This window comes from Pyrgilauda ruficollis, unplaced genomic scaffold (genome assembly GCF_017590135.1).
Source record: "Pyrgilauda ruficollis isolate IOZ18807 unplaced genomic scaffold, ASM1759013v1 scaffold28, whole genome shotgun sequence".
Taxonomy (NCBI): Eukaryota; Metazoa; Chordata; class Aves; order Passeriformes; family Passeridae; genus Pyrgilauda; species Pyrgilauda ruficollis.
The window spans coordinates 10,037,266-10,061,855 of NW_024524155.1; the positions used below are offsets into that span (position 1 = coordinate 10,037,266).

Consider the following 24,590-nt stretch of genomic DNA (forward strand, 5'->3'; position numbering starts at 1 on the left):
GAGAGTGAAGTTCTTTCTTTATTCACAGAGCAGATACAGCATGGAAAGAGGCTGTGCAATGTCCCTGTTTGCCTAAACCCAGATTTGGAGGGACCACCACTGAGAATCAGAGGTTAGTTCAATGTCTGTTTCACCTGGTCCTCTGCCAAGACTGCCAGGAAGATTTCATGGTTAATACAAAATGGTGCTGAATTTTGTGTTCTCTTCAGTTGTTAAAACTCTCAGCTGTCCTGCAGAAAGTATGCAGAGAGTGGCTGAATCTCATTTCTGTATAAACTCTTCTCCCTCACAGCTGAAATACACCCAGACTCTCTTATAGCCCTGCAGTTGGGCAGTGACCTACTTTCTTTGCCTAAATTATTTCTTTAGGCAAAGAAATGGAAAACCTTTAGTAGGTTTTCTTCCTACTGTTCACTGCACAAGAGAGGACATTTTTGAGCACTTAAGTCTTATTCCAACACTGTAACATGCATTATGACTGCATTTAGCATTTGTGTTCTGCAGTGGAACTTACATCTAGAGAATATGACAGTGACACTTCAAAAGTCATGGCAGATGGATCTTTATGCATCTGAGAGGGGAAGAAAAACCGGGATACAAATTCTATACCTATTCCCTGCATTCTGGATGTTGCTCTACTTTACTGGATTATTCTAGCCTTCCTGAAGTGTCTGCTCAGATCCAATAAAACCTTAGGGAGCAATTATAAAGTTCTGAACTATGGATGTGAAATAAATGTTTCCTTCATGCTTCATAAAATGGTTGTTTAAAACCTGCCTTATTCTCATTTCACTCCACTTGTGTTGAGTTCAGAAATGGTGGGAGCTTAACTTATTTTGCCTGAGAGCTGTTGTTAAATTTGCTTTTCCTGCAGTAACCAGGATTTTGTTATAATAAATTCCATCTAAATCTTGCATAGAGAAGCTTCCTCCTTTTTCCATAGTTAAATATTACCAGAGCAGGCTAATGTTGACATTAAATCTGAATCTACAGATTGAAGCAACCAGAAAGAAAATTGGCAATGGATTACTTAAACTGTAATTTGAGAAAGCAGAACTTGGAGAAGTCAAGAGTTTGGATCTCCCATAATACATGACTTTTCCTAATAAAATAAGCATCTATCAGAAGTTAGGTGCATAAAAAGTGCCAAGGGCAGAGGGAGCCCCATATGTTGGCATGGTCACAGTGGCTGTGCTCTCGGCTGAAAAACCCAGCTTTGAAGAATAAAGATACTTTTGAAGATTTTTCAATGGAAAGCATTTCTAATGACCAGCCCTCCAATGTTCTCAGTTCCTTATGAATTATTTCTTTTCTCTGTCCTTTCCTGGTTATCTCCTGTGGCTCTGCTAGGATAGTATGAATAGGCTGATGACCTGGTGTTGAGACATGTGAACTTAATTTCTTCTTCATATAACTGTGAACTATGGGAAGTTAATTCCAAAACATATGGGGGAAAATCTTCTGATGTCCAGTCTCGTAGCAACTGTAGAATCATCTTCTCTATCTAGTAGATAACAATTGCATCCAATTTCCTGGAATTTTTGGTTTATGTTGCCTTTTTTCCCCAAGGATTTATCAATTTTTAATTGCTAGTTCTAGGTAATTGGAATAATCTGGCAGAAGCAAGGAATATGCTTATATGTCTTTTTATAGATACAATTTATGTCTTATTTCTAGGTATAGTAAAGCCATTATAGCTATTCTTTAAAAGTCTGCTTATCAAGTATTTTGGATTTCTGTTTGATGATTCTTTCGTTTTTTTTAATTCTTCTCCTGATTGCCTTAAGGTGCTACAAAATCTAGTTTGCTGTCAGCACCCAGTATAGTCAGTATGTTTGTACCTGCACCAGAAGAATTTGCTGATGACCAGCCCATTCTGATGACTGACAAGTAAGTGGGTTTTTTCCCCTCCTTTCAAAGAACTAGCTGAACTTCAAATATGTCAAGTAAAGTGTAGATATACTTGATGCAAATACAGAATCCATTCTATCATTTATCTCTATGCTAAGTTTCTTTTTACCCCAAGGTAAACATTTTCTAAACACTGCTAGCATGTGTTTTCAGTTCAGTAGGACCTGGATGATTGTGCACAGGTGAAATGATGACTCAGGCTATAGTGTGTCCACAAAGGGCAGGGGAAGCACTTACCATCTTACTTTAAATCAGGGGTTCCTTGTGATCCATCAGAAACCTCTTTTGTCTGAGGGAAAAAAAAAAAAAAAAGTTCCATTTAAAAATTCCTTTGGGTTTCTGTTGAAATCGGTAGCTGTTGATGTGTCATCATATTTATTCTACATAGCATTTTTAATGCTGATACTCACTGATCCTCAAAGTTTTTGCAAACCTCTATTGTTTGGTTAAAATTCCTGTAAAGGGAATGTTAAACAGAAGTGTACTCGTTTAATAGAGAAGTAAAGCAGTCAGCAGGGAGCCATGCATTGATTTGTTCAAAACTTGGGAAAAGAAACCACAAGTTCCTGTGTGTGCTCGGTCCAGTGGACAGACAGACACGCAAGGATGATCACTGGAGACAGACAGGGCCATTGTGCAGGCTGTGACTGCTAGTGGACCTTATAGGGTGACACAGTGAAGCATCCCAAAGTTAGTCTGGTCTGTGGCACTTCCCTTGGCCATTTCACCAAAGCTCAAGCACTACCTATTGACATACAGACCAGCTGAGCTTGACTTCTGTGACTTTGTTGCCATATTTTCTTTATGTTCAGTAAAAAAGGCAAGAAAATTTCCTGTTCAATTCCATTAAGTTAAAATCTCACAATCTATTGGAGTCATTAGCAACTGATTGAGGAAATTAAGGCAGCCTCCTTACTGGGCTGAGATAAGCCAACTTCCCACATTGGTTTGCCTTTTTCATAGGTTGTGAAAGCCTGTCTCATCTCTCCCAGATCTGACATCCCTTTATAATTAGACATTTTGGAGCCTTTTCAGACCTTCTTCAGTTGTCTTTGAGCATTTCAGGAAGGATAAGTGACTCAGCAGCAAATCTGCCCTGGGAAAGGAGACTTTTCTGACATCTGAGGTTCTGTGCCCCTGAGAGGTCTTTTCATTTATTTCTTAATAGCTGTAACTGCTGTGGGAACCAATCAGATCATTGTTTTCTAATTGTATAATTTGTTATTCATAATCCATGACTGGCAGGCAGGGCAATGTGAAATTGTTCCATCTCTTTAACATCATCTGTGAGTGTCATTGTTTGTGTCCATGGTGCCTGGGACTTAGCCCAAGCTGCAAAATTGGCTGTGCTCACATTACTGAGGGCCAGACTGCTGCAGACTCCTCTTGGATAGTGCAAACTGATACAGTCCAATAGAGTGAGGGAGCTGGAATACAATTACCAATGAAGGACCAAAACTAAGGCCTGCCCTGTGGCCCTCTTTAATTTGTCACTAAAGAAGCAGGCAGTGTAGCTAGTGAGAAGTTCTATTAATGTTTAAAACTATGGACGGTCACTAATCATAGAAAGAACACAATTACATTGTCTTTCTAAATAAATGTGGAATAGAATGTACTAAGTAATAATACTTTTAAAAAACATAATTATACACAGATCTATGTATCTATGTAATGCTTTGTTTGAAATTTCTTAACATCAGGATTATAACTTCCTTGCAGGTGCCATGACTGTGGGGCTGTTCTTGAAGAATATGATGAAGAAACACTAGGCCTGGCCATAGTTGTGCTCTCAACCTTCATTCACCTCAGTCCAGACTTGGCTGCTCCTCTGCTGTTGGACATCATGCAGTCTGTAGGAAGGTAAATTCAGGACTTTCCTCTCTCCAACGAGATTGAAAAGATTTTGTGCCTGGAATTGAGTTTACATAAACTTTAGTATACAGAGGTGTATATTTTAAAACTCTTCAGTGAATAACATCTGGTTCCGTCTTGTGTCTTTGTTACTCATAATTTTATAAATTTCTTATGTAACTTCTTCCACTGTCAGTTCAATTTTTGGCAGCTCCTTTGATGTTCTCCCCTTTTCCCCTCCAAAGGGAAATTCCAGCTCAGGAATCTCCTGAAGTTGTCCCTCTGTAAGCAGTGATGTAAAGAATGAATTCAGATTTTCTACAGTACCCTTATTTATTTACTACTCTGTTACCTGAACAGCAACTGGTGAAGCAATTGGTGTGCTTCTTAATCTTGGTCCTTGAAAGAAAAGAAAATTCTACTGTTAGTTTTTATTCCACCTGCTAATTGCTCCTTAAGCTGTTTTTTTTCCTGCCTCCTAGTGCTTTTTAACTCTGTTTGTCAGAGTTAATGCTCTATTCTGCTTTCATTTGAGACATCTTTTTGAAAGAAGCCTTCTCTTTTTTAATAACCTCCCTTAAATTATTTTCTTCTGCTCTCTTGAAGTCTTTCTTAACATCTAAAGTACCTTGGCCCTGTGTTTCCAGTGTAATGCTCATAAACAGCTTCTGTGCTTCTTACAAAAACTGCATTCTCTTGGCTCCCCCCTTGCTGATGCTTCGACACAATTTTTCACTTTTATGTGGCTCCTGCTTTAGAAGTTATGCAGAAGTGTGGTCAGCTTTTCTGAACTTGGCTCCTGGAGGAGTGTTGACTCCTAGGTATGATCATTCATTAGCATACCTAATGCTCTTCAGGCTTTTCAACCATATTTTGTATGCTAGGTGAAAATTTGCATTGCCTTACAAGGGCTTCCAAACCAGCTGTGTGTGAAATTGTCTCTGAAAAAGTCTTGAACATTTGCTGCCATTATTTTTCTCTTGTTACTTTTACCCAGTGTGCATGGGTAATTAAGGTGTACCATTACCACTGAATTATGTGTGGTTGCTGTCTTGGCCACTTCCACAACTTCTTGCCTCAGAGGGATGGTTGTGATAGGGTGTTCCAGAATAAATTTCTGACATGCAGAAATGTTGCACAGCTCTCTCCTTCCATGTTCTTTTTGGAGGCTGAAGTTCAAATTCCTTGACTGTGGCTCCTGCAGGGGCATGGCTCTCCACAGCCCTGCTTCTCCACTACCTCCCAATTCCATTTAAACACAGCAGCTCTTCAAGTCCTCCATTTCCACTAACTGCAAGGCTGCAGTTCCCTGCTCTGTCTGCTACTTAACTCTGATGGAGGCAGAGTTTCTGACCTAGGTGGATGCTGCCATTCTGTGTGACTCTTGTAAATACAACAGGACTACAGCCACAGAGAGGAAATAATTGGGAAGATGAATTATCAAAGGATGAGGGATAAGTGGGCTACCTTTTTCTGTGTTTTGAGGGAGAAATGCTGCACCTTTTAGAGTGAGACAGCTGATTGTTTTAGAGCAGCAGATGACAGTGCAACATGGGGTATTCTTGGTAAATGTCCTGTCTTGTTCCTGCTTGCAATTTCTGACAAATTCTAAGTCCAATAAGAGGCTCCCCACCCCACAAAGGAATTACTTTGAAAATATGCAAAATAAGTAGTATATATAAGCAGGGAAGCATTCAGGTGCCTCATATATGTATCTTGCTCTGTCTTTCATCAGGTGGTGCCATATATATATGTATAGCTCCAAATACCCATCTAACAGCAGAAGTGAAAATGAATTAGACTTTTTGCACTTTTGTTCTTACTAATAGAACTACTACTTTCATGCATAGAAGGGGAAATAAGGAGTTAGGAAGTCCAAGGTATTTCAGGACCTAAACTATGCACAGAAAGATTTTCAAAAGTTATTTGGGTACCCACAGGCACAGATAGGCATCTCTTGGGATTTTCAGGAGGGAAAAAATTTCTGGGTTCAGGTTACTGACAATTAAAAGTTGAAGTGTTTCTAAGACTCTGATGTGCATTTAAATTTATGATCTGGTTCCTTAATCAGATTTTGCTGATTATTATCTAACTGATTTCCAGTGATATTTAGCTTTCCAAGCATTAAAGCTGTGTTTGAAAGTTAAATTTAGGCTTGAGTCAGTGAGGAGTTGTGAAAAGCTTAACTTCTGTTCCTAACATGTACAGATTTAAACACATCTATTTCCTGTTCTGCTTTGTGGTCTGCAAAGTGGAGGTAATGATGAGAGTTCATGGCATTTGTGCAATAAAATATTTAGAGTAGTAATGATAAATATATACAGACCGTACATTTTGGAAAGTTTCAGGTGTTCCCAAGTGCTTACTGTAGTTCATGTCAGGTGAAGTTTTTCCAAAGTTGGAAACCTAGTGTTTTGTTTGTCACAAACCCCATGCTTGCATTATCACATTCAAAAGGAGAGAAAAACATGAGACTTTGATTTCTTTTAGAAGAAAGATTTTTACATTGTTGTGTTTCTGTACTTCAGTAGATTTTTGAAAATAGGTGTCACGTCCATTGGGCATGTGGTTGGTCTCATTGCATTCTGCAGGAATCCTCGTGTGCCTTAATGTAAGCCGATGCTACAGTCATTCCAGAATAAAAGCCATCATTGCTTGATGGCATAGCTTCAGACCTTTCTCACCCAGAATTAGCTTTGCACTCCAGAAATAATATGTTGTATTTGAGTGTGAATTCCTGTTAACAATACTGGAGTCAGGAACTCTAATGTATTTTTCTGATTTATGCTAGAACAACTGAAGATAATATAATCTTTAATCCCCTGCACCATCAAGTTTGAGATTATTGCATTGTTGGAAGTATGTTGTGTCCCCAGCTTGTCATGCCTAATTCATGAAAATCACCGTAATTTTGGTTCACACTGTTGCATTTTACTGAGCTGCCTTAGGGTCCTTTTTGGATTTTATGAGTTGATTAGGGAGGAGACTGTCTTCAAAACAGGGGGTGACCAAGGATGAGCAACAGCTAAGTCCAGGATAAAAGGATCATTAATGAAAAAAATCCCATTGAAGTTTAGATATAGTTTTAGAAGTAAAATAGTATAGCTCTATTAACTTTTCCCTTAGACTTGTCAACTTATACCATAAAATAGTGATCTGCAGGGGATTAAAATAAGAATTTTATTTTGTGTATAAGGTGTGCTTCCAGTGTCCATCTTTATGTTGGCTTTACAGTGTACAGCTTTTTAGTGGCTTTTGGTATTAAAGGTGTTTTGCTTTGCTATTGTAAGCCCTGATTCTGTTCATTTATGTGTCCTGCATATTGAAGTGCATGATTTTGCTTTAAGATTGTGTTCAGTATTTTCACCACCAAATGCCCACATTTGGCTTTAAAGTCTATATTTAGGAACTAAAATGAATGACCTGATTTTTGAGAATACAGTAGTTCTCATCTGACTTTGGAAGAGCTTGTAGGTAATTAGAGGTTTTGAAATTAGGCTAGTTATTTAGGTGCCAATATCTGAAACTGAAAGCCTCAATTTAGAGGGCCAAACAAAGAATTTTTGCTTAGTCTGTGCTGCTGCATTAATCAGAAACTATTCAGTCAGTAGGCAGCTTCTGGCAAACTTTTTTTTCTCTCTAAAAAATTAGTTATCCATGATATGCTGTAGGGCAAAAACATTACTTCATTATCATTGTGCTACTAGAGGGAGGCAAGTTTTGTCTTTAGAGCAGTTGAGCATTAGTGAGACTGCAAGACTGAATAGAGTTTATGTCATGCAAGCATGATTTTTCTGAATTTAGGTGCTCTTCAGAAAATCTTTATGTTAACATTTTAAATGTTCTCTAGAATTCGTGTGTTATTTATTTAAAATGGTGCTTTATTGGCTTACTTAAAAATGAAGCACACACAAAAAAAGCATATGAGTTTCAATTTCTTTTTTACTTTTATTCCAGGTTGGCATCAAGCACCAGTTTTTCTAACCAAGCAGAAAGGTACGGTAGCAAAGGATACCTTGACAAAAGTGAAACAATCAATCTAAAGCACCATCCTCCATGACCCTAAAATCAACTAAATTTAGCTTTTTAAAAATGTTCTTTAATATTTTTGAGTAAAAGTAAAAAACTGCCCTTTACACTTAATTCAAATATCCTGTATTTTCTGGAGTTGAACAGCAGCCCATATTCATATGTGTGAAAGTTGGAAAAAATCAGATTCAGATGCTGTTTGGTCTTCACAATTTCAGTGCAGCTTTTTCTGATTGGTTTTGTGTTCAGTATTTGTCTTGATAAACTATCTCCATAAATTCAATCAAGTGAATCCTCCTTGGTCATGGAGAATCCCTGGTAGTGATGCCTCATTATGTAAATCAGATGCTGAATAGGATAAATTCATTTTGTCAAGCTGTAAAGCATGTTAAGATGTGCAATTTGTGAGTAAATAGATAATACTTAGGCTTTTAAAAAGAAACCATTCATTTATGAATGATTAGGGAGTACTTCATCTTTTGAAGGAAACTGCAAGAAGCAAATGAATATTATAATGTTTTTGTTTACCTGGTGTTCATGTGTTTTATGAAAAGCCAGCAACCTTATTATGTGTCACTGAAATACACAAGGTGAGAGCAGGATTATATTTCAAATACAGATGACTCAGAAGTAAAACTATGTGAAGAATCAGGAGCAGTATTTATTGAGACAAATACTTTAAGTATGTGTATGTAATTTTTAAATCTATTCATAGTTGAGCTCAAGTCATAAAATCAACATGGTGTACTTTTTTTTCAGGATTAGAACACTTCTGTTTTTGAGTGTCTCACTCATAACTGAACAATTCCATAATTAAAAACAATAGCATCATCTGTATTTCCTCCATGTAGTCAGCAATGACAAGTGTTTAATCTGCAATGCAATTTTTGTCTTCTTTTCCCTTCATTTTCAGCATGATGATCCCTGGAAATGCTGCAGGTGTGGCCAAGCAGTTCCTCCGTTGTGTGTTCCATCAGCTGGCTCCCAATGGCATCTTCCCTCAGCTCTTCCAGAGCATTATTAAAGGTAATGTGCAATACCTGAGTGCATTTCTGTCCCTCAGTGTCCTCTGCATGAACAGCCAGTGCAAAAATGTCATTCAAATTTCAGATGGAAGCTTCTTACGGACCTTAGCTACGTCTCTGATGGACTTCAGTGAGCTGAGTTCCATCGCTGCTCTGAGCCAGCTTTTAGAGGTATGTTGACAATTGGCTGTGTTAGTGATGCTAATTTTGTTAGCATTATCAGGGTCATTTCTCCTCATTTGAGTTCAAACTTGCTTCATCAAAAACACTGAATTTTTCCTTTGTCCTCCTTGGAAATAATTAGGCTGTCCTCACCACTGCTAGTGCGTCCCATTCCTTCCCCAAGCACTGCTTTTTGTTTTCAGGAACGTTTCTACTCATACATCTCAGGTCTCCCTCTTCATTTTATCTGATGACAGTTTCTCTTCGGTATTCCAAAAGTCTATTGCCTGCCTTTCACTGACTGCCTTCTATGCAGCTGGCTTATTTCTGCTGGGCCATTTTTCCTCCTGCTTGAACTAGTCCCTTGCATGTGTCCTGTTCTTCCAAGAACATGGCAATTGCCTCATACAAGATGTTGGCATCACTTTAATACTGCTCGTGTTGTTTTAGGTCTCACCCCAGGACACAAGCCACATAGCATACATGATGGTCTACAGAACATTAATGAACATATCTTTTTTGAAACTGTCTGAAGGAAAACATGAACAATCTGCCGCAGAATACTTTGAGTTTTGCTTTTTCTACTGCCATGCCAGTCTAAGCAGATTATGAGTTAGGACCCTGCTTATAACATTTAGGCTCAAAATCTTTTGGTCAGTACTTTAGGAACTCTCTTTAGGAGCTCCAGACTAACTTTCACATGCACAGCTCAAATTCCCAGAACAGCACTATCATTAACATAAAAGAAAAAATACGCAGTATTTGGTCTCAACAAATTAACCTCAGCACTTCCAAATGCCATGTCAGGGACCATTTCTGCATGTGTACGATTGTTCACAGTTCTTGTTTGGTTTCCCAGGGTTTAAACAACAAAAAGAATTTGCCAGCAGGGGGTGCGATGCTACGCTGCTTGGAAAACATTGCTACCTTTATGGAAGCCTTGCCGATGGATTCCCCCAGCAACCTCTGGACCACAATTAGTAATCAGTTTCAGACCTTCCTTACTAAACTCCCATGCGTTTTGCCTCTTAAGGTATGATGTGTGGACATCTGAAACAAGCTGTATTTCCATTGGTCAGAATGTGCTGAAACTGTGCAGAAACTGTGGGTAACCAATCAGAGTGGGTTGTTGTGAATGGTTCCTAATGATTCAGCTGATGTTTCCAGAGGACTGGATTTATTGTATCTCTGATCCAGCCCTTTAATTATGTTTTCTGTGGGTAGCAACAGCAACTCTGACCAGGGTACTTTTCACTTCTTTCTCCTATGCATTTTCTATGTGCTGTCTCTGTCAGATTAAAATACTGCATTTGAGAGAGTCATTACTTAGACAGTGAAAATCCATCTGACTTTAACTGTTGAAACTAAATTAAACTCTAAGAAGAGCAGCACCACCTAATTAATTTGCTGAAAGTACACAGTAGTCAGACAGGCAGAGGGAACTGAGACTACTGGGACTTGGGCCTAGCCTGTTTGGCTGACCAGGTTGTAGTTCTGATTGTGATAGAATATTTTTACAGAAACTGAATCCAGAAGCTGAGCTCTGATTTATCAGAGCTCAAAAGACATCAGGATCTTATCTCCTGGTGTGTATATTTCAGCAAACACTGTAAAAACTTCAGAGTCTTTCCAGTAGACTCCAGTAAATTAAATGGAATTCTGATGCACTTAATCTATTTCCTACGGTGTGAATGAACCCAGTTGTAATTTCTTCTATACAAAGCAGTGTTGCTCTGTATGAGCTGAGGGATCCAAAATCTAAATCTGTGACTGATAACATTGTCTTTTAAATTGGTTGTCACCACCTGGCTACATGAATGATACTAAATTCCTTGGCACTATTATGCAATAGTCAGATCTTGAAACATTAGATTTTGGTAAATTGTGGCATTATCCTTCAGCACTTACTAAGCCAAACAAGCAATAACCATCCCTCTGTGTACTAGCCACCCTAATCTGCTGCATCTTATGTAACTGAAATAAATAAAAACAAATCAATTGGGTCTTAGTGGTTCCAACTGCACATCCACCATTCACAGAACCTTTAGGTGGAGGGTTTACTCTGATTTCCCTTCTATTCATGGGAGGTATTATTAGTGATACAAGTAAAGCAATTGCTTGATTCTGAACTTTCAGTCTCCTGTTCTTTTCTTTAGGGTCATAGGGGACACTTTGATATTCTAGATGTTTACAGCAGGGGTGAGGCAAGACAATGGATTGATCCTGAAAAGTCCATTCAGTAACTTGTGTGATTTACTTGAAATAAAGATGACATGATAAGGAATAACTTAAGGAATCTGAAACAGCTGCTGCCATGGCATATTCCAATGTTGCAGGTTGTGAGATGTCTTAATATGTGAGGGAAAATATCATAGTCAGGACAAGCACAGACATATAAAATAAGGTTAATGGTGTGCAACTATGCTGTGTATGTTACCACTGAAGGGGTAGATTGTGTTCAAGAATAAGCAAGTTCAGAGAAAGTAATTAAAAATCAATCATCAGGGATCATTTTTCAGACTTCACTTCTAAGTTATTCATAGCTGCTACCACTATAAGCAATATATGTATACAGAAAGGCACTAACTTATTTTCTTTTTCTTTTTTGCCTTCGAATATGTTCAGTGTTCTTTAGACTCTAGTTTAAGAATCATGATTTGCTTGTTGAAGATACCTACCACTAGTGCCACCAGGGTAAGTTCCAAGAAGACAAAATTCTGTTGCCTCAGATGTAGCCAGCCTGTGCAATTGTATGAATGTGTTCATTTCCCCTGGCTAGGAAAGCATTATATGTAAGCATAAAATTGTGCAGTCCAATACTGTTTGGAGAATGATAAGAGCTTTGGAATCTAGGTTACAGTAAAGTGGGGGTAGAATTACATTCTTGTGTGGGTGTGAATGTATGTCTTCTTAAAGATTTGATGTTCCCTTTTTTTTTTTCCCCCTCCTCTATTTTTTATTTAAAGAGTAATGAGCTTCCTTAGATGTTTTTCAGTACAATTCCACTGAAGTCAGTGAGATTTTCCTGCATAAACTATACAGAATCCCTTATAAACACTGTGTCACAAGTGAACCTCTTTTCTAACTTTTTGTTTCTAACTTCTGACAGAAGCATGAAGGCATATGATACAGCTGTTTGACCAAAACAGTGTGAATCCCAGGCAGATAGCCTCTGAGCTAAAAATAATGCTGTTCCATTCAGGCGTTCCAGAGTTGGAATGCTTCTTTGCTTTTTTGGGCAACGAGTTATTGATTTCTGTAACACATGTCATTGCAGAGTCTTCTGGACCCTTTTTCAAAATTATTGAGTTTTGTAATTCAGAATGCTGTCTTCACTCTGGCCTACCTGGTGGAACTATGTGGTTTGTGCTACCGAGCCTTCACAAAGGTAACAGTGACACTGTATCTTCCTTTATGGACAAGTGAATACAGGACAAAGTAGTGCTTCCCACAAGTAGTTTGGAAGTAAAGATGGAATCAGTATCAAGTATCAGGCATGTCAACAGTTTTTAACATAGTTTGGTTAATCAAGTAGTGATCATGGTTTGGTGCCTTTTAATAATGCTGAGTTTTACGTTCACAGTGAAGACACAGATTATGGGAACCTGCTGCAGATGTTGGTCAGAAAAGTATTTTGATGTGATTTTGGGACTTTTTTATCAGATTTTTTTCTCATGTTGAGAAGATACCTGGTATTCATGCATCACTTAAAATGTCTGTACAGTCATATCTTTCCTAGTGCACAAGTTTAGCCACTCACACTTGTGAGTAAAAACTCAAAAAATTCCTGGTAGTGCCTTTGGAGAGCACAGCTGTGAGGGGAGGCAGTAGACAACTAACAAAAATTGAAGACTCCAAGTTAGGAGCTTTCCATCTTAGATCCTGTTCATTCTGTATTGGGTGTTTTCCTTTGGCAGGCATGGCTGTTGCTGTGTAAAAAAGAGAACAGTATATGTACACTTCTAAAAAACTTGAAAGATTCCTGGATGAAAGCTATGGTGTACAAATAACAGTTATTACTCGGGTTCATTTTTGTAGCTGTCAGTGAGAAGTTTAACAAAAAAGCAATTGAGCACATGGTAATATATACTCCATGACGTAGATTGTCAAGGTACTGAGCAAAAATGTTGCTTTAGCCACTAAGTGCACAGTTTTCCATCCTTGCTACATTTGTCAGAACAGTAATTAATCCTCAGGAAACACTCTGTCATAAGTAGCTACATGATTTTCTATTTTGATAATGTACAACTGGAACATGCATTCTTTGAGTCTTGTTAAGACTTAAAATATCACTGTATAAACAGTGAAGAAGAAATAATAAAAACAATGTCACTCTTGCAAAAAAACTGTGCCACAAGAAAATAAGCATTTTTATGAAATGTAATGATTTGAAGCATTAAATAGAAATTAATTAACAGTGTGTTTATTGACAGCAGGCAAGTTCTAGCTTTTTGTCTAATTTGAAGGAGAAGAGTTTATGCAATGGAATAATCCTGAATACAGAAGAGATAGCCTAGCTTTTGGAATTATTTTGAGTTGTACCTATAGTTAAGGCTTTGGGCAAGGCCAAGTGAGTAAAATGTTAACTTGAAGGATAATAGTGTTTTTTTTCATTGAAACAGAAAAGCCTCATTTAAAACTGAAGTAAAAATACCCCTCTTGCATTTGTGGTCTTATCAGAGTATTTCATGTATCTGCTAAAGCAAATTATGAACTACAGGAAATTTTTCACTTTCCTCAGGCTCTGCAGTTTCAGAAAAATGTAGTTAACACCATGGTGTTAGAAAACTCACACGTGTTTCTTGCATGCTTCCTGGTTGATTGTTCTATTAATGTAGTGAGTCCTTAATTGCACACAGGAAGCTTGGATTACAGGGCTTGGTAAAATCTTCTTGATTTAGTTTAATGCAACCTGATGACCCAGAAATGGAAGCATTAGTGAATGTTCTGCATTGTATAGCCACAAAATAGTTAATTTAGTGGAACTCCACACTATATTATCTTTGCTATTTCTGAAAGCTTACTGTAGTTTTGCTTTAGAAGTGTCAAATTAATGACTGCAGTTAGAAAAAATAGCAAATCAGTTATGATGTCTGTGTTTCTCTACAGTGGAAGTCACTGTATGTAAATAAGAGTGTTGTGGTAGAGGACCACATAGAAGTGAATTCCAGGAGAGGTCAGAGGAAGGAATATAATTGTGAGCATTGAAACTATTCAAATGTAATTGCTTGTTTTGCAACTTTGAGTGTGCTGGCTGGAACAAACACCAACTTTCAGCTAAGCTGTGGAGGATTCTTGTCTTTTCAAAGAGCAAGCTACTCTGACATGCACTTTGTAGAGGTCAGTGCTGTTCAACCATTCCAAATCTTTTTTTTTAGGAAAAAAAAAAATCCAACGTTTTCCTAATAACCTATTGCAGGAATATCTGAATTTCTCTTGTCTCAGAGCCTGAAGACTCACGTCAATCTGATATTTCCTTGTCTGAGTTTCTGTTCCAGGTCAGCAATTTGTTTTTTTCAGTGCCTTTGGAATTCTCAGTTGAGACTACCGTCTCTTCTGTGGATTGTAATCTTATCTTTAGTTTCCCTTTCAAGTGTCTTAAGGTCCTAAATGGATACTTTCTGGCTTTCTTATCTCTTAGAGCTGCAGAAGCTTGAACCTAAACTTAGCCTTTTGCTGATGTTCTGTTGTCCCTTACGAAGTAAATGCAGAATGCCACATGATTTTGCTATTGAATCTTTTAAAGAATATTAAGAGGCAGATCTTCATTATTTTTAATTACTGCAGTAGCAGCAGTGATAAAGTAAAGATTTTTGCTTTATACTGGCTTACTTGGAGCATAGCAATCTCCATTAAAGGTCCAAATTAACTCCTATTACTAAGTTTGGACCCTGAGGTACTACTAGAACTTCAGTAGTTTCATGTTCTCCATATTGACATGTGGTTAGTCACAATTTGAACGTTGCAAAGCCATTTTCTGTAGGGATACATAGGCATGTGAGAGAGTTAATTTGGCTGAACAGTGGCTGAAGTAGTGTATTCCTTACACTTCTGGTATCATATTTATATATGTGGCTCCCCTGGGTATTATTCCCAAGGAGCAGTGGCTTTGTGGCAGAATATGAAGTTTATACATATTTATCAACACCAGGATGATAGGAATAAGTAGACTTGGGTAGGAAGGATGCTCTGGGCCATTGACTCATATGTCATCACTCCTGATGTACAGTGCAGCAAGCAAGAGATCACATGTCAAAAAAACATTTTGCCTGATTTTGCTCAATCTCTCTTAATCACATGTGCTAAACAAACTTTTAAGAGTTTAGACTGTGAAATAGGAGACTCCTTACAGAAAGAGGCAGCTAGCAGTTGCATTATCCCTAAAGCCAAGAAAAGCTGAGGTTCATGAAGCCTATGTTTCTTTTCCAGTGTTCTGACAAAGCCATTTATTATGGCCCAGTTATATCCTGTATAGCATAGTTGGTATGTAAAATAGTTGAATGCTTTTGAAAGAATTGTCTTCCTTCTTTTTTCAGTATGTGTAGGCTACTGGATGGGGTTACTGATAGAAACTTCATACACTCTTTTTGGGGATGTAAATGTCAACTGACTTGAGTGTGGCACTGTGTAGTGCCTGTGTCTTAGGTCTAGGACAGCATTTGATGGTGGGAAGGGACACTCTTCTGGGGAATTCTAACAAGTAATCAGGATTTGTTTACACTGTGGGTATTATGCACCATTCGGGTTCTCCTTTCCCACTCAGAATATCATAGCGTCAGAGAAAGTTCAGGTAATGATAGCAAGAATGATCAAACAGTTGGAGTTCCACATACAGACCAACTAAGTCAGAGTCAGAGCTCTTCAGTCTGAAGTAGCAGCAACTGATGGGAATGTGAGAGAGGTCTGCAAGGTCCCAGGTGATCCAGACAATGGGTAATTTCTTTCCTTTCCAGTGCAAAGAACATATTAAGTTTATAGGAACTAGTCAAAGCAATTAAAGGGAAGTGATTCTTCAACAGTGTGTGACTCTTTACCATTTGTGCTAAAGGTTGGCATGAGTCCCAGAGGTCAGTGGACAGTTATGTGGAAGAGAAATACTTTGAGATTTTTGAATTATACAGAAACCACACTGAGCTTAGAAGTTCCCTGAACTGAAAATAGTTGGTGAAATTATACATGCTTGCCTTGTTCGTATTCTTCCTTTTGCTTCTGCTTATGGCCTTGTTGGAGATAACTTACTGAAGACATTTGTTCCCATCTGACCTCTCCTGGATATTCTTGTATATTTTTTATCAGAGCACCACTCATGCATGTGGAATGTGTAACTTTTGAATATTTGTCCCCTCAAGAAATGGTTTCATAATACAGCTGATTCTGGAGTGTTAGCTTCCTGGAAGTTTAGCTGCCTAGACTGCAGCAGTATAGTCAGACAAGGACAAGGACTGCAGTTTGGGACCCATTCTGTCATCTAAATGTGTTATCTCTGCACACTCCATGTAATTGAAGAGGAAATGAAGAGCTTGAAGTACGGTCTCTTGATTCACAGACTGGCATCATAACTTCCATGAAATACACACCATTCTGTTGTTTTGGCACCTTCTCTCAGATCAAGGCCTGAGATTTAAAATCTGGTTTCATTCTGAGATATGTGGGTGCTGTGGGAGACATGCACTGCTGCTGCAGGTTTTGTTAGACAGTATGCCACACAGCTAGTGTGGGGACACCAGTTCTCTGAGGAGGAACACTGGTGTCTGCTTGGTCTGCTGCAACAAAAGCTCACTCCACTTTCAGCTTCTCCTGCGTACAGCTGGAGGTGGCCTTCAAATTGTCTCTCACTATGTAACCTCATAAAACTTCTCTGAGGAAGAGACATATAATCCCATTTTACAGATTTTGTGGAGAAACTGAGGTCCTGACTGAAATTTTCACATACTTAACTTAAGTGAGCAGGCAAGTGCATGGGTTTTACAAGATGGATGATACCAGGTTTTAGATTTTAAGCACACTTTGGATATGCTTTCGTTATTAGACCATTTATTTAATCTCTAATGGTTGTCTGAAATAGAGCACAGCACTCCTTATCATATTCTTGAGTTACTGTGGTCAGTAGCAGGTTATGGATTTGTTTCATGTTTTTATCTTATCGTCTAAAGTTGGAGAATGTCAAAGTAAGATGTATAACAAGGCCATCTTATCTCTTGTACCTCCTTGCTGACTCAGCCCTACAACTCTATTCTTAGACTTCTGATCTCCACTGGCTGATTTCCCCCTGTGTTTTAAAGTGTTTCTGTTGTAGCAGCTGTAGCCAAGACTGTTTTTATTGTGGAAGTGGAAAAGTACTGCCAGTCTAATGAGTGGAAATAGATGGTCCAAGCAGCTGTAGTGGAGGCACTTTTTTTTTAAAGGGGAATAACAACAGAAAAAGAGTATGGTAAAATATAAACTGTTTTTGGCAGCTTCAGTGAAAGAACAATGCTGAATACTATGCCAGTTTTGTTCTTCTGTGTCGTTTCTTACTGCTTTGCTCTTTTTTCGTGGAACTACTTAATGAAAGCTGTGTTTGCATACCTGGGTTTTATAACTATTTTATAAAATCTGTCTGTATTTCATGTGTGAAATACTAAATCTTGGATATAATGTCTGACAAAACAGCAAAGAAAAATCACCTTCATTGATGTCTGTTCATTAAGCCTGAAGAATTATATAAATTATGAGTGATGTTGGCTTTTATTAGACAGCAGAGACCGGTACATTTTTGTAAATTTGTTATTCTCAAACTTAGATTAAAAGTATCTTTATGGTTTACTAGTGGCTGTCAGTGAATTTCAGGACATTGATAATTCTGTGTTTTTTTGTTGCAGGAAAGGGACAAATTCTACTTGACACGCTGTGTTATATTGGAGTTACTGCAAGCACTCAAGTTGAAGTCGCCCTTACCAGACATGAATCTGCTGCTGTTGGTGCAGGTACAGGAAATTCTGATGTAATTCTCATACTGATCCTGTCTTGGCCCAGGTTCAGCAGTGGGGCAGAGGCTGAAGAACTGAGTCCAACATGGTTACAGAAAGTACCAGCTATGTCTGGGGAAGCAAGAACTTTTTAAACCCAAATCCAGTTGCATTTGTATGCATTGGTGCACACATTTAGGATCCTACATTGAAATTTAAGAAACTAAATTTGGAATCCAAATTTCTTCTAATGATGATGACCTGTGCATCAGTGCTGATGTATTGAAGATCACAGAATATATCTTGAGTTGGAAGGGACCCATAATGGTTGAGTCCATTGAGTTTTATATCATGCCCTGTTGGGGCAGCTGCTCCTGGTGCTGCCTTCTCTTCATATCCTACCCTCAAACCCTGTCACCAGTTTGTGTGGGAAGGGCTGCTAGTGGATAATGGGTCACAACTCAGTTTCTGGAAGTGAGCTGGTCTCCATTACCTGAAGGCCATTTTCTTTTGACCTGTAGTTTTCCAGCAACAATATTTCTGCTGCTTTCATTCTGCAGAGTCAGGCTGCCATTGGAAAATATGAAGAGATAAGATACAGGCTTATGAAAACTTCTACCTCCAAGAAAGCAAGTGTGGCACAGTTTGGCATCACAAGCTTGTCCCACAGAAATTTGCTGAAGTCCATCAAATGTAATCACAAGTAGTGGGCTCTCATTGTTTGCAATGAGATAACAAAGATATGTTAGGAACTTAAATTTAGAAACTTAAAATTATAAGGGACCAGCATGGCAGCACTTCATAAGGTCCAGGTGAGGTGTTTATTACACAGATCCCCCATAATGCTCCCAGCATCCCAGCTCCATTCACTCTTTCCCTTCCCATGATGGGTCAAAGCTTCATGTCACTTACTAGGGACTCATTTTCTTTTGAGTACTGGTACATTACTCATAGTAAGTAAATGATTGCCAGTTGACAGAGAAATAATACTGACAAATGAAATAATATGAATAACGAAATAATATGACAGTTAGAATAACTCTGAAAAGAATTATTATGCCATCAGTTTTAGGGGAAGAAGTTCGGAAGGGAAGAATAACGCATGGGGGTTGTTTTCTTATTATGCTTAAGGGTTGTTGTTTAAAATCCATTTAAGTTAAAAAGCACACGTCGCCTTTTTTTGTTTGTTTGTTTGTTCATTATTATTAAACTCAATCTTACTGTTTTCAGTCCCAGGCAATACCATCAAATAACAACCATCAGCCTCTTTCCGTCTTACGGCTGCAGTGATGCACCTTGATACCATGTATATTGGTTTTTGTTGACTTGAACTGATTTTTCCTGTATTACAGAATAAAGCAATTATTCTGCATTACTCCTATAGCTCAGTCCTGTGGCTACCCCAAGTCTAGTCCTTTCTGAATTTGTCATTTGAGAATGCAAACAGGCCATGTCAATTTTGGCAGTGGGTTTTAACTGATTTACAGTTGTGCTTCACATAGAGTCAATTGCCTGAGAGACCCAGTAAGCAAAACTCTCTCTTACATTACCTTATCTCATAAAGTTAAAGTGGTATTTGCCTGGGTTTTCCTCCTAGCACCGTTCCCATATGCTATATTCACTTTGGGATGTATTCATACCTTACACAACAGCATGTAATGTGGATATAAATGTCTTTTATGATGTCTCTCTTTCAGAGGCTGATGGAGTGATTCATATTTCCTGCCATCCAAAGCAGCCAGCTTCTGTTTTTATGCAGTCAGTGGTGAAGAATAGGGGTTGTATTCAGACCATCTGCCATAGATGCCTACTGGAGGCATGATGACTGCTTCTCCCATTGACTGTAAATTGGCAGCTCTCAGTAGTATGCGGTCTGAATCACTCAACAGCCTCTGGAATTGCAATACCATAGTAACCACTAAACCCATTTTAAACACCACTGTAATTTAAGAAATCTACCAGTAAAAATGCATATGTCTCTTATTTTTTAAATATTCTCTGGTGCCATTCATAGAATTAAGGGATTGGTTCACCCCTTTAACACACAAAGCCACTATGTTATTAATTCAAATTGTATGGTTTTGAATGAATAAAGACATAGCAGAGTTAACACCAAACGGAAATGGTTTTAATTTCCAGCAGTCATGTCTCCATGGACATGTTAGCCTGTATGCAAGATTCTATACAGACAGTGCACTCAGAGTACAGAGATTCTGTCAAACTGTTCCAGATAACAAAGGAGCTATGAGCACTTTAATTTAATGATAGATCAGTCGTGGGCTGATTAACAAAGGAGTTCCTAGAAAGGTACATTTGCCACCCACGTTTATCCAGGTTACGTAGTGCCATCAGTGTCACTGGTGACATTAAGGCTAAGATGATTGTTAACTTTGTCCCACTTTAGAAAGAATGAGAATTTTTAACCAGGTCACTCCAATCTTTGCATAGGTGTCATGGATGATAAAGGGTACAGAAAGACTGTCTCCTTGGTTTGTCCTAGCAAATGAAAGCCATCATGTACATGCTGCTGTTCCATGGGTTTCCATAGGAACTGCTTCTCACACAGCATTTTGTTTCCCACTACTTTTCTCCTGCTCACATTTCATCAGCACACATCTTCAGGATTTCCATTGACTTCAGATTGTACTGGTGTCTCTTTAGAATTTGCTTGCTCAGTCAGTCTCTAAGATTCAGTGTATCTTATCTGTTTTGTTGTAAAGCTTGTGGAAGTGTAAGAGTAAATTCTAGGGCTGTAAAGGACATTTTGAAATACTTTCATGAAGAGCAGTCAGTCATTGAGAGTTCTGCTAACATATGTGCATTAGACAACCATAAAATATGGTAGTCACTATCTGTCTCAGCTTGTGAAAATACTATGGTATCAATTAATTTTTTAATCAGAAGGAAGATTAATACTTAGACCTTAGTTGACAGTTATTTTCTGTCTGCTCTTTCTTAGAAAGTTACATTGCATTACTATGGACAAAAAATGTTAAAGTGCAAAGATAATGTTAGGACAAGAAATTGTAGGAACAAGCAAATCATTTGCAGGGTGTCCAATGCATTATTGAAGTTTATAATGATTAAATAACAGCATTAGCAAGTTTAATGTATGAATGATGTGGACATTGGAGACTTTAGGTCAAGGGACTTGGAAACAAAAACAAGAAAAAAGGTAAAATAAAAGCATAAGAAAAGCAATGAGAGATATTCTACTGTAATAGCATGACACTGACCATGTCTCAGAAACAGCTTGTTTATGTTGTATTTTGCAGAAGTTATACCACACCATACTAGTTGTCAACTTCAAAACTCTTCATATAATTCATCATTGTAGAATTTCTGTGACATGTTAAAATATCACAGTGAAAAATATGGCATCCTGCCTTATCCTTCTCTATCATGGTTCACTCTATAATGAGAGGAACATTTGATAAATGGAAGAAATAGCAAATATATATTTTTTTCATAAAGAAAGTCTGATTTGTTACACAATATTCTTCAAATTGCTTCTGCACAGCATATGTGTTAATTTAGCACATTAAAGTCAGATTTTTTTTCAATCAAATTATCTCATTTATAATGGTGAGTTAAGTAGCTTGTTTATAAAGAAAGAGATCTCTAAAGGCAAATTACTATGAATAAAAGCAAGAAAAGATCTGAACTGTTTTTAATGAAGTAATGAATAAATTATTAGTGTCTTCAGGTTCCTCAAAAATAATTAAAAATAACTTATCTTTAATGTCTTCTTAGTTTGTTTGTGCAGATGCTGGAACAAAACTAGCTGAGTCAACAATCCTGCATAAACAGATGATTGCCTCAATGCCTGGAGTAAGTACTGAAACAAAGTCCATCTCTTAGTTCTGTTGTTCTGATTTTTTCAAAAAACACATCTTATTCAGCTTGCTTTGCTTCATTTTAATGCTCTCTCCTTTTCATTTGTCCTCTGACTGGCAAGATGGATTACAGGCAGAGGTTGAGATGCTTCATTCTTTTTATTAACAGTGGAAAAGTTCTGAATTTGATGTTGCTTCCCTTGCTTTCACTGATGACCTTTAGTCATGTAACTGACTTCAGTGGAACCTGTGCTCAGAGACAAAACAAAGATCTGCAATTCTCAGTGTAGAGCAGCTGAATGCATCAAAAAATGATAACAGGATGGAAAGCTACAAGCCATTGCCTCCATTCTCACAGAAGATTATCTGATTAAAGAAGGGAGTTAATGGTATTTTTCTAGTAATGTGTAAGTCATTAATCTATATCCTGCTGATGAGTGTAGCTAAATTACAAGTACTCCTAATTGCTTGGGCACTGAATATGCACCAGGTGAATATGGGAGGAAGTAGTACAATGGGAGGTCTTGACTTGTTCCCTGACACCTGTGACTGAGTACCCAAGCAGATGGAAGAGGGTCAGCCAAGGTTTGCTTTACAAGCTGAGTGAGGAAAACTTGTTTCCTTGTGTGTGTGTGTGTCAGCTTTGGGGATGACTTAGTCGGATCTTTCCCATGTATTTTCTGAAGTGCGTGATTTTTTAAATGCCAATCTTTAATAATACCTTTCCTCCCAACAGGATATTTTAATTTATACTTGCCTTGAATAGATAGACTAATACTGGTGTTACAAGGTGTAATAGGAACATGATCATTTCAGAAGAAAACAGAAAATTAGGCTGCCTACTGCTTGCATGAAACAGAATAGGTTGTTGGAAAGAAGTCTTGTGCAACTGAGCATTTATTTGCAGAGATTGGAGTGTAGTCTCTTTCATAATTCTATTATTCAATATTCTAGAACCCAGGTCAAATCCTTAGTGCACATAAACGGGATGGAGGGTGTACTGAGAGGGTTCCCAATGACCATATTTCACTGGCTTTTATTCTGTCATGGGAACTGAGCAACATTTGAAAAGCCAGAAGGTGGCATAGTAAGGGAACGTACAAAAATGAGGAGTGCCCAGGTCAGTTGTTTAAATATAGAATGCTAGCAGTTTTTCAAATTTCAGCCACTAAAACTCAACTGTGGCCTAATAATTCTGTGACTGAAACTAAATCTAGTTCATTTGTATGCTCACATAGGATAATCATCTTCAAAGTGCAGGTAATCAAAAAGAAGTCAAAACCCAGTAGTTTTCTTCTGTAAACTTTACTGCAGTGCTCTGCCCTGAGCCTATGACTTGGGATAAATTAGATTTTGGTGACTTCAAAAAGATGTCTAATTTAATAATGTGATCATTTAGCCTCAAAAGTTACCCATTTCTTTTACTTGGCCCCTAAGAATAAGGCATCCATAGCTCCTGTTGAATTCAGGTAGCATTTTCTTCACTATTCTTCAGACTATTTACATATAAACAGAGGATTATGTGATACCTAGTGTGTTGGTAGCATCACCTGAAAAGCTTCCCTGCAGGGCTCTCTGATCTATTCAAAGCCCTTATTTAATCTGACAGCTTTGTTCTGTTGATTGCTTTATGCACCTCGGGCTCATCTTGAGCTTGCTGAGGGCCAGATTCACATTTCTCACTCTTCTAGGAAAAGGATTATGAAAATCTGTAGTGCACAAATACAACAAGCACCTCGTTGAGTCCCTTTGTTTTCCCTTTAAGGTTGTTTTTGCTCTGGCACAGGTGGCTTCTCAATAAGCTTATACCTTTATGATCTAACTGGAGCACTGCATAGCTTAAGTGCCATTAAGATGCTGTATTTTGAATTAATTTTCTTCAGGAATATACAAGAAATATTAATTAGTTTTTGTGTAAAGGAAAAAACATAATACATTTCAGTGATGTTAATTTTAGTGATGTTTACACATAGAAGACCTGAAGTTATTTAAACTGTTTTTCCATTGTGATTAATGTGAAATAAGGGCATCTTTGCCTGTGACTGAATTTTGTTTTCTTTGATTGTAACTGATTGGTGCCAATTGCAGAAATGCTCAGCTGCTTGAAAAACTGAGTTGTTCAATTCTCATGAGTTTTTAAGACTTTGATTCTGGACCACTGTAAATTTCAGGATGACATGACCAGAATATTCTTGAAAGCTTCCTCAGTTGATCTTTTATTGCTGTCATAGATAAGAATATTTTAAGATGCATGAAGAAATTTCAGCAGCTGGGCTATCTTCTCATACTATAATCAGATAAGAGGAGATAATACAGTGAGAAGAAGAACATCAAAGGATACCTATTCCTACTTATTCTAACTAAAAAATAAAATAAAGAATTTGAAACAGACTAATTGTATTCTAGTGAAACAAAACCTGGTACTTAAACCTATTTCTTTTATGTTTTAGTGTGGAACAGCAGCAATGGAATGCATGAGGCAGTATGTTGGGGAAGTGCTGGATTTCATTGCAGATATGCATACTTTAACCAAATTGAAGGTTGGTTCTGGCATATATTGATCTAAAGTGTATGAGTTTTTTTGACAAAAAATATGTTTTCTGTAAGGAACCTGCCTGGGAGACACAGTAGGAAATATTTGAGGCTGACTGACAAGTTTTTTTTCTTTCTCTTGTAAAAAAACATTAGTGCTGTTATAGATTAGAGACTTCTGTGACATCAGTAAAAAGTAGCTTATGTGATGTTGAAATGGAGGCTGATTCTAATATCATGAGCACACAATAAAAATGCAGGCATGATTTTTCTGAAATGTTGATGATAAGCAAATG

The 24,590-nt window shown here is 37.8% G+C and overlaps 1 protein-coding gene across 2 annotated transcripts in view; it reads left to right on the forward strand.

Moving 5' to 3' along the window:
• Window positions 1-24,590, forward strand: part of UNC79 (unc-79 homolog, NALCN channel complex subunit) — a 104,745-nt gene that overhangs the window by 66,726 nt on the left and 13,429 nt on the right. For both annotated transcript variants that reach the window (XM_041471967.1, XM_041471968.1), the window contains 12 exons: window positions 29-112; window positions 1,788-1,890; window positions 3,631-3,771; window positions 7,720-7,758; window positions 8,705-8,817; window positions 8,902-8,987; window positions 9,838-10,011; window positions 11,604-11,672; window positions 12,256-12,366; window positions 17,840-17,944; window positions 21,680-21,757; window positions 24,213-24,302. In XM_041471967.1, coding sequence (XP_041327901.1) covers window positions 29-112; window positions 1,788-1,890; window positions 3,631-3,771; window positions 7,720-7,758; window positions 8,705-8,817; window positions 8,902-8,987; window positions 9,838-10,011; window positions 11,604-11,672; window positions 12,256-12,366; window positions 17,840-17,944; window positions 21,680-21,757; window positions 24,213-24,302 — 1,193 coding nt within the window. The remainder of the gene's footprint in view (window positions 1-28; window positions 113-1,787; window positions 1,891-3,630; window positions 3,772-7,719; window positions 7,759-8,704; window positions 8,818-8,901; window positions 8,988-9,837; window positions 10,012-11,603; window positions 11,673-12,255; window positions 12,367-17,839; window positions 17,945-21,679; window positions 21,758-24,212; window positions 24,303-24,590) is intronic.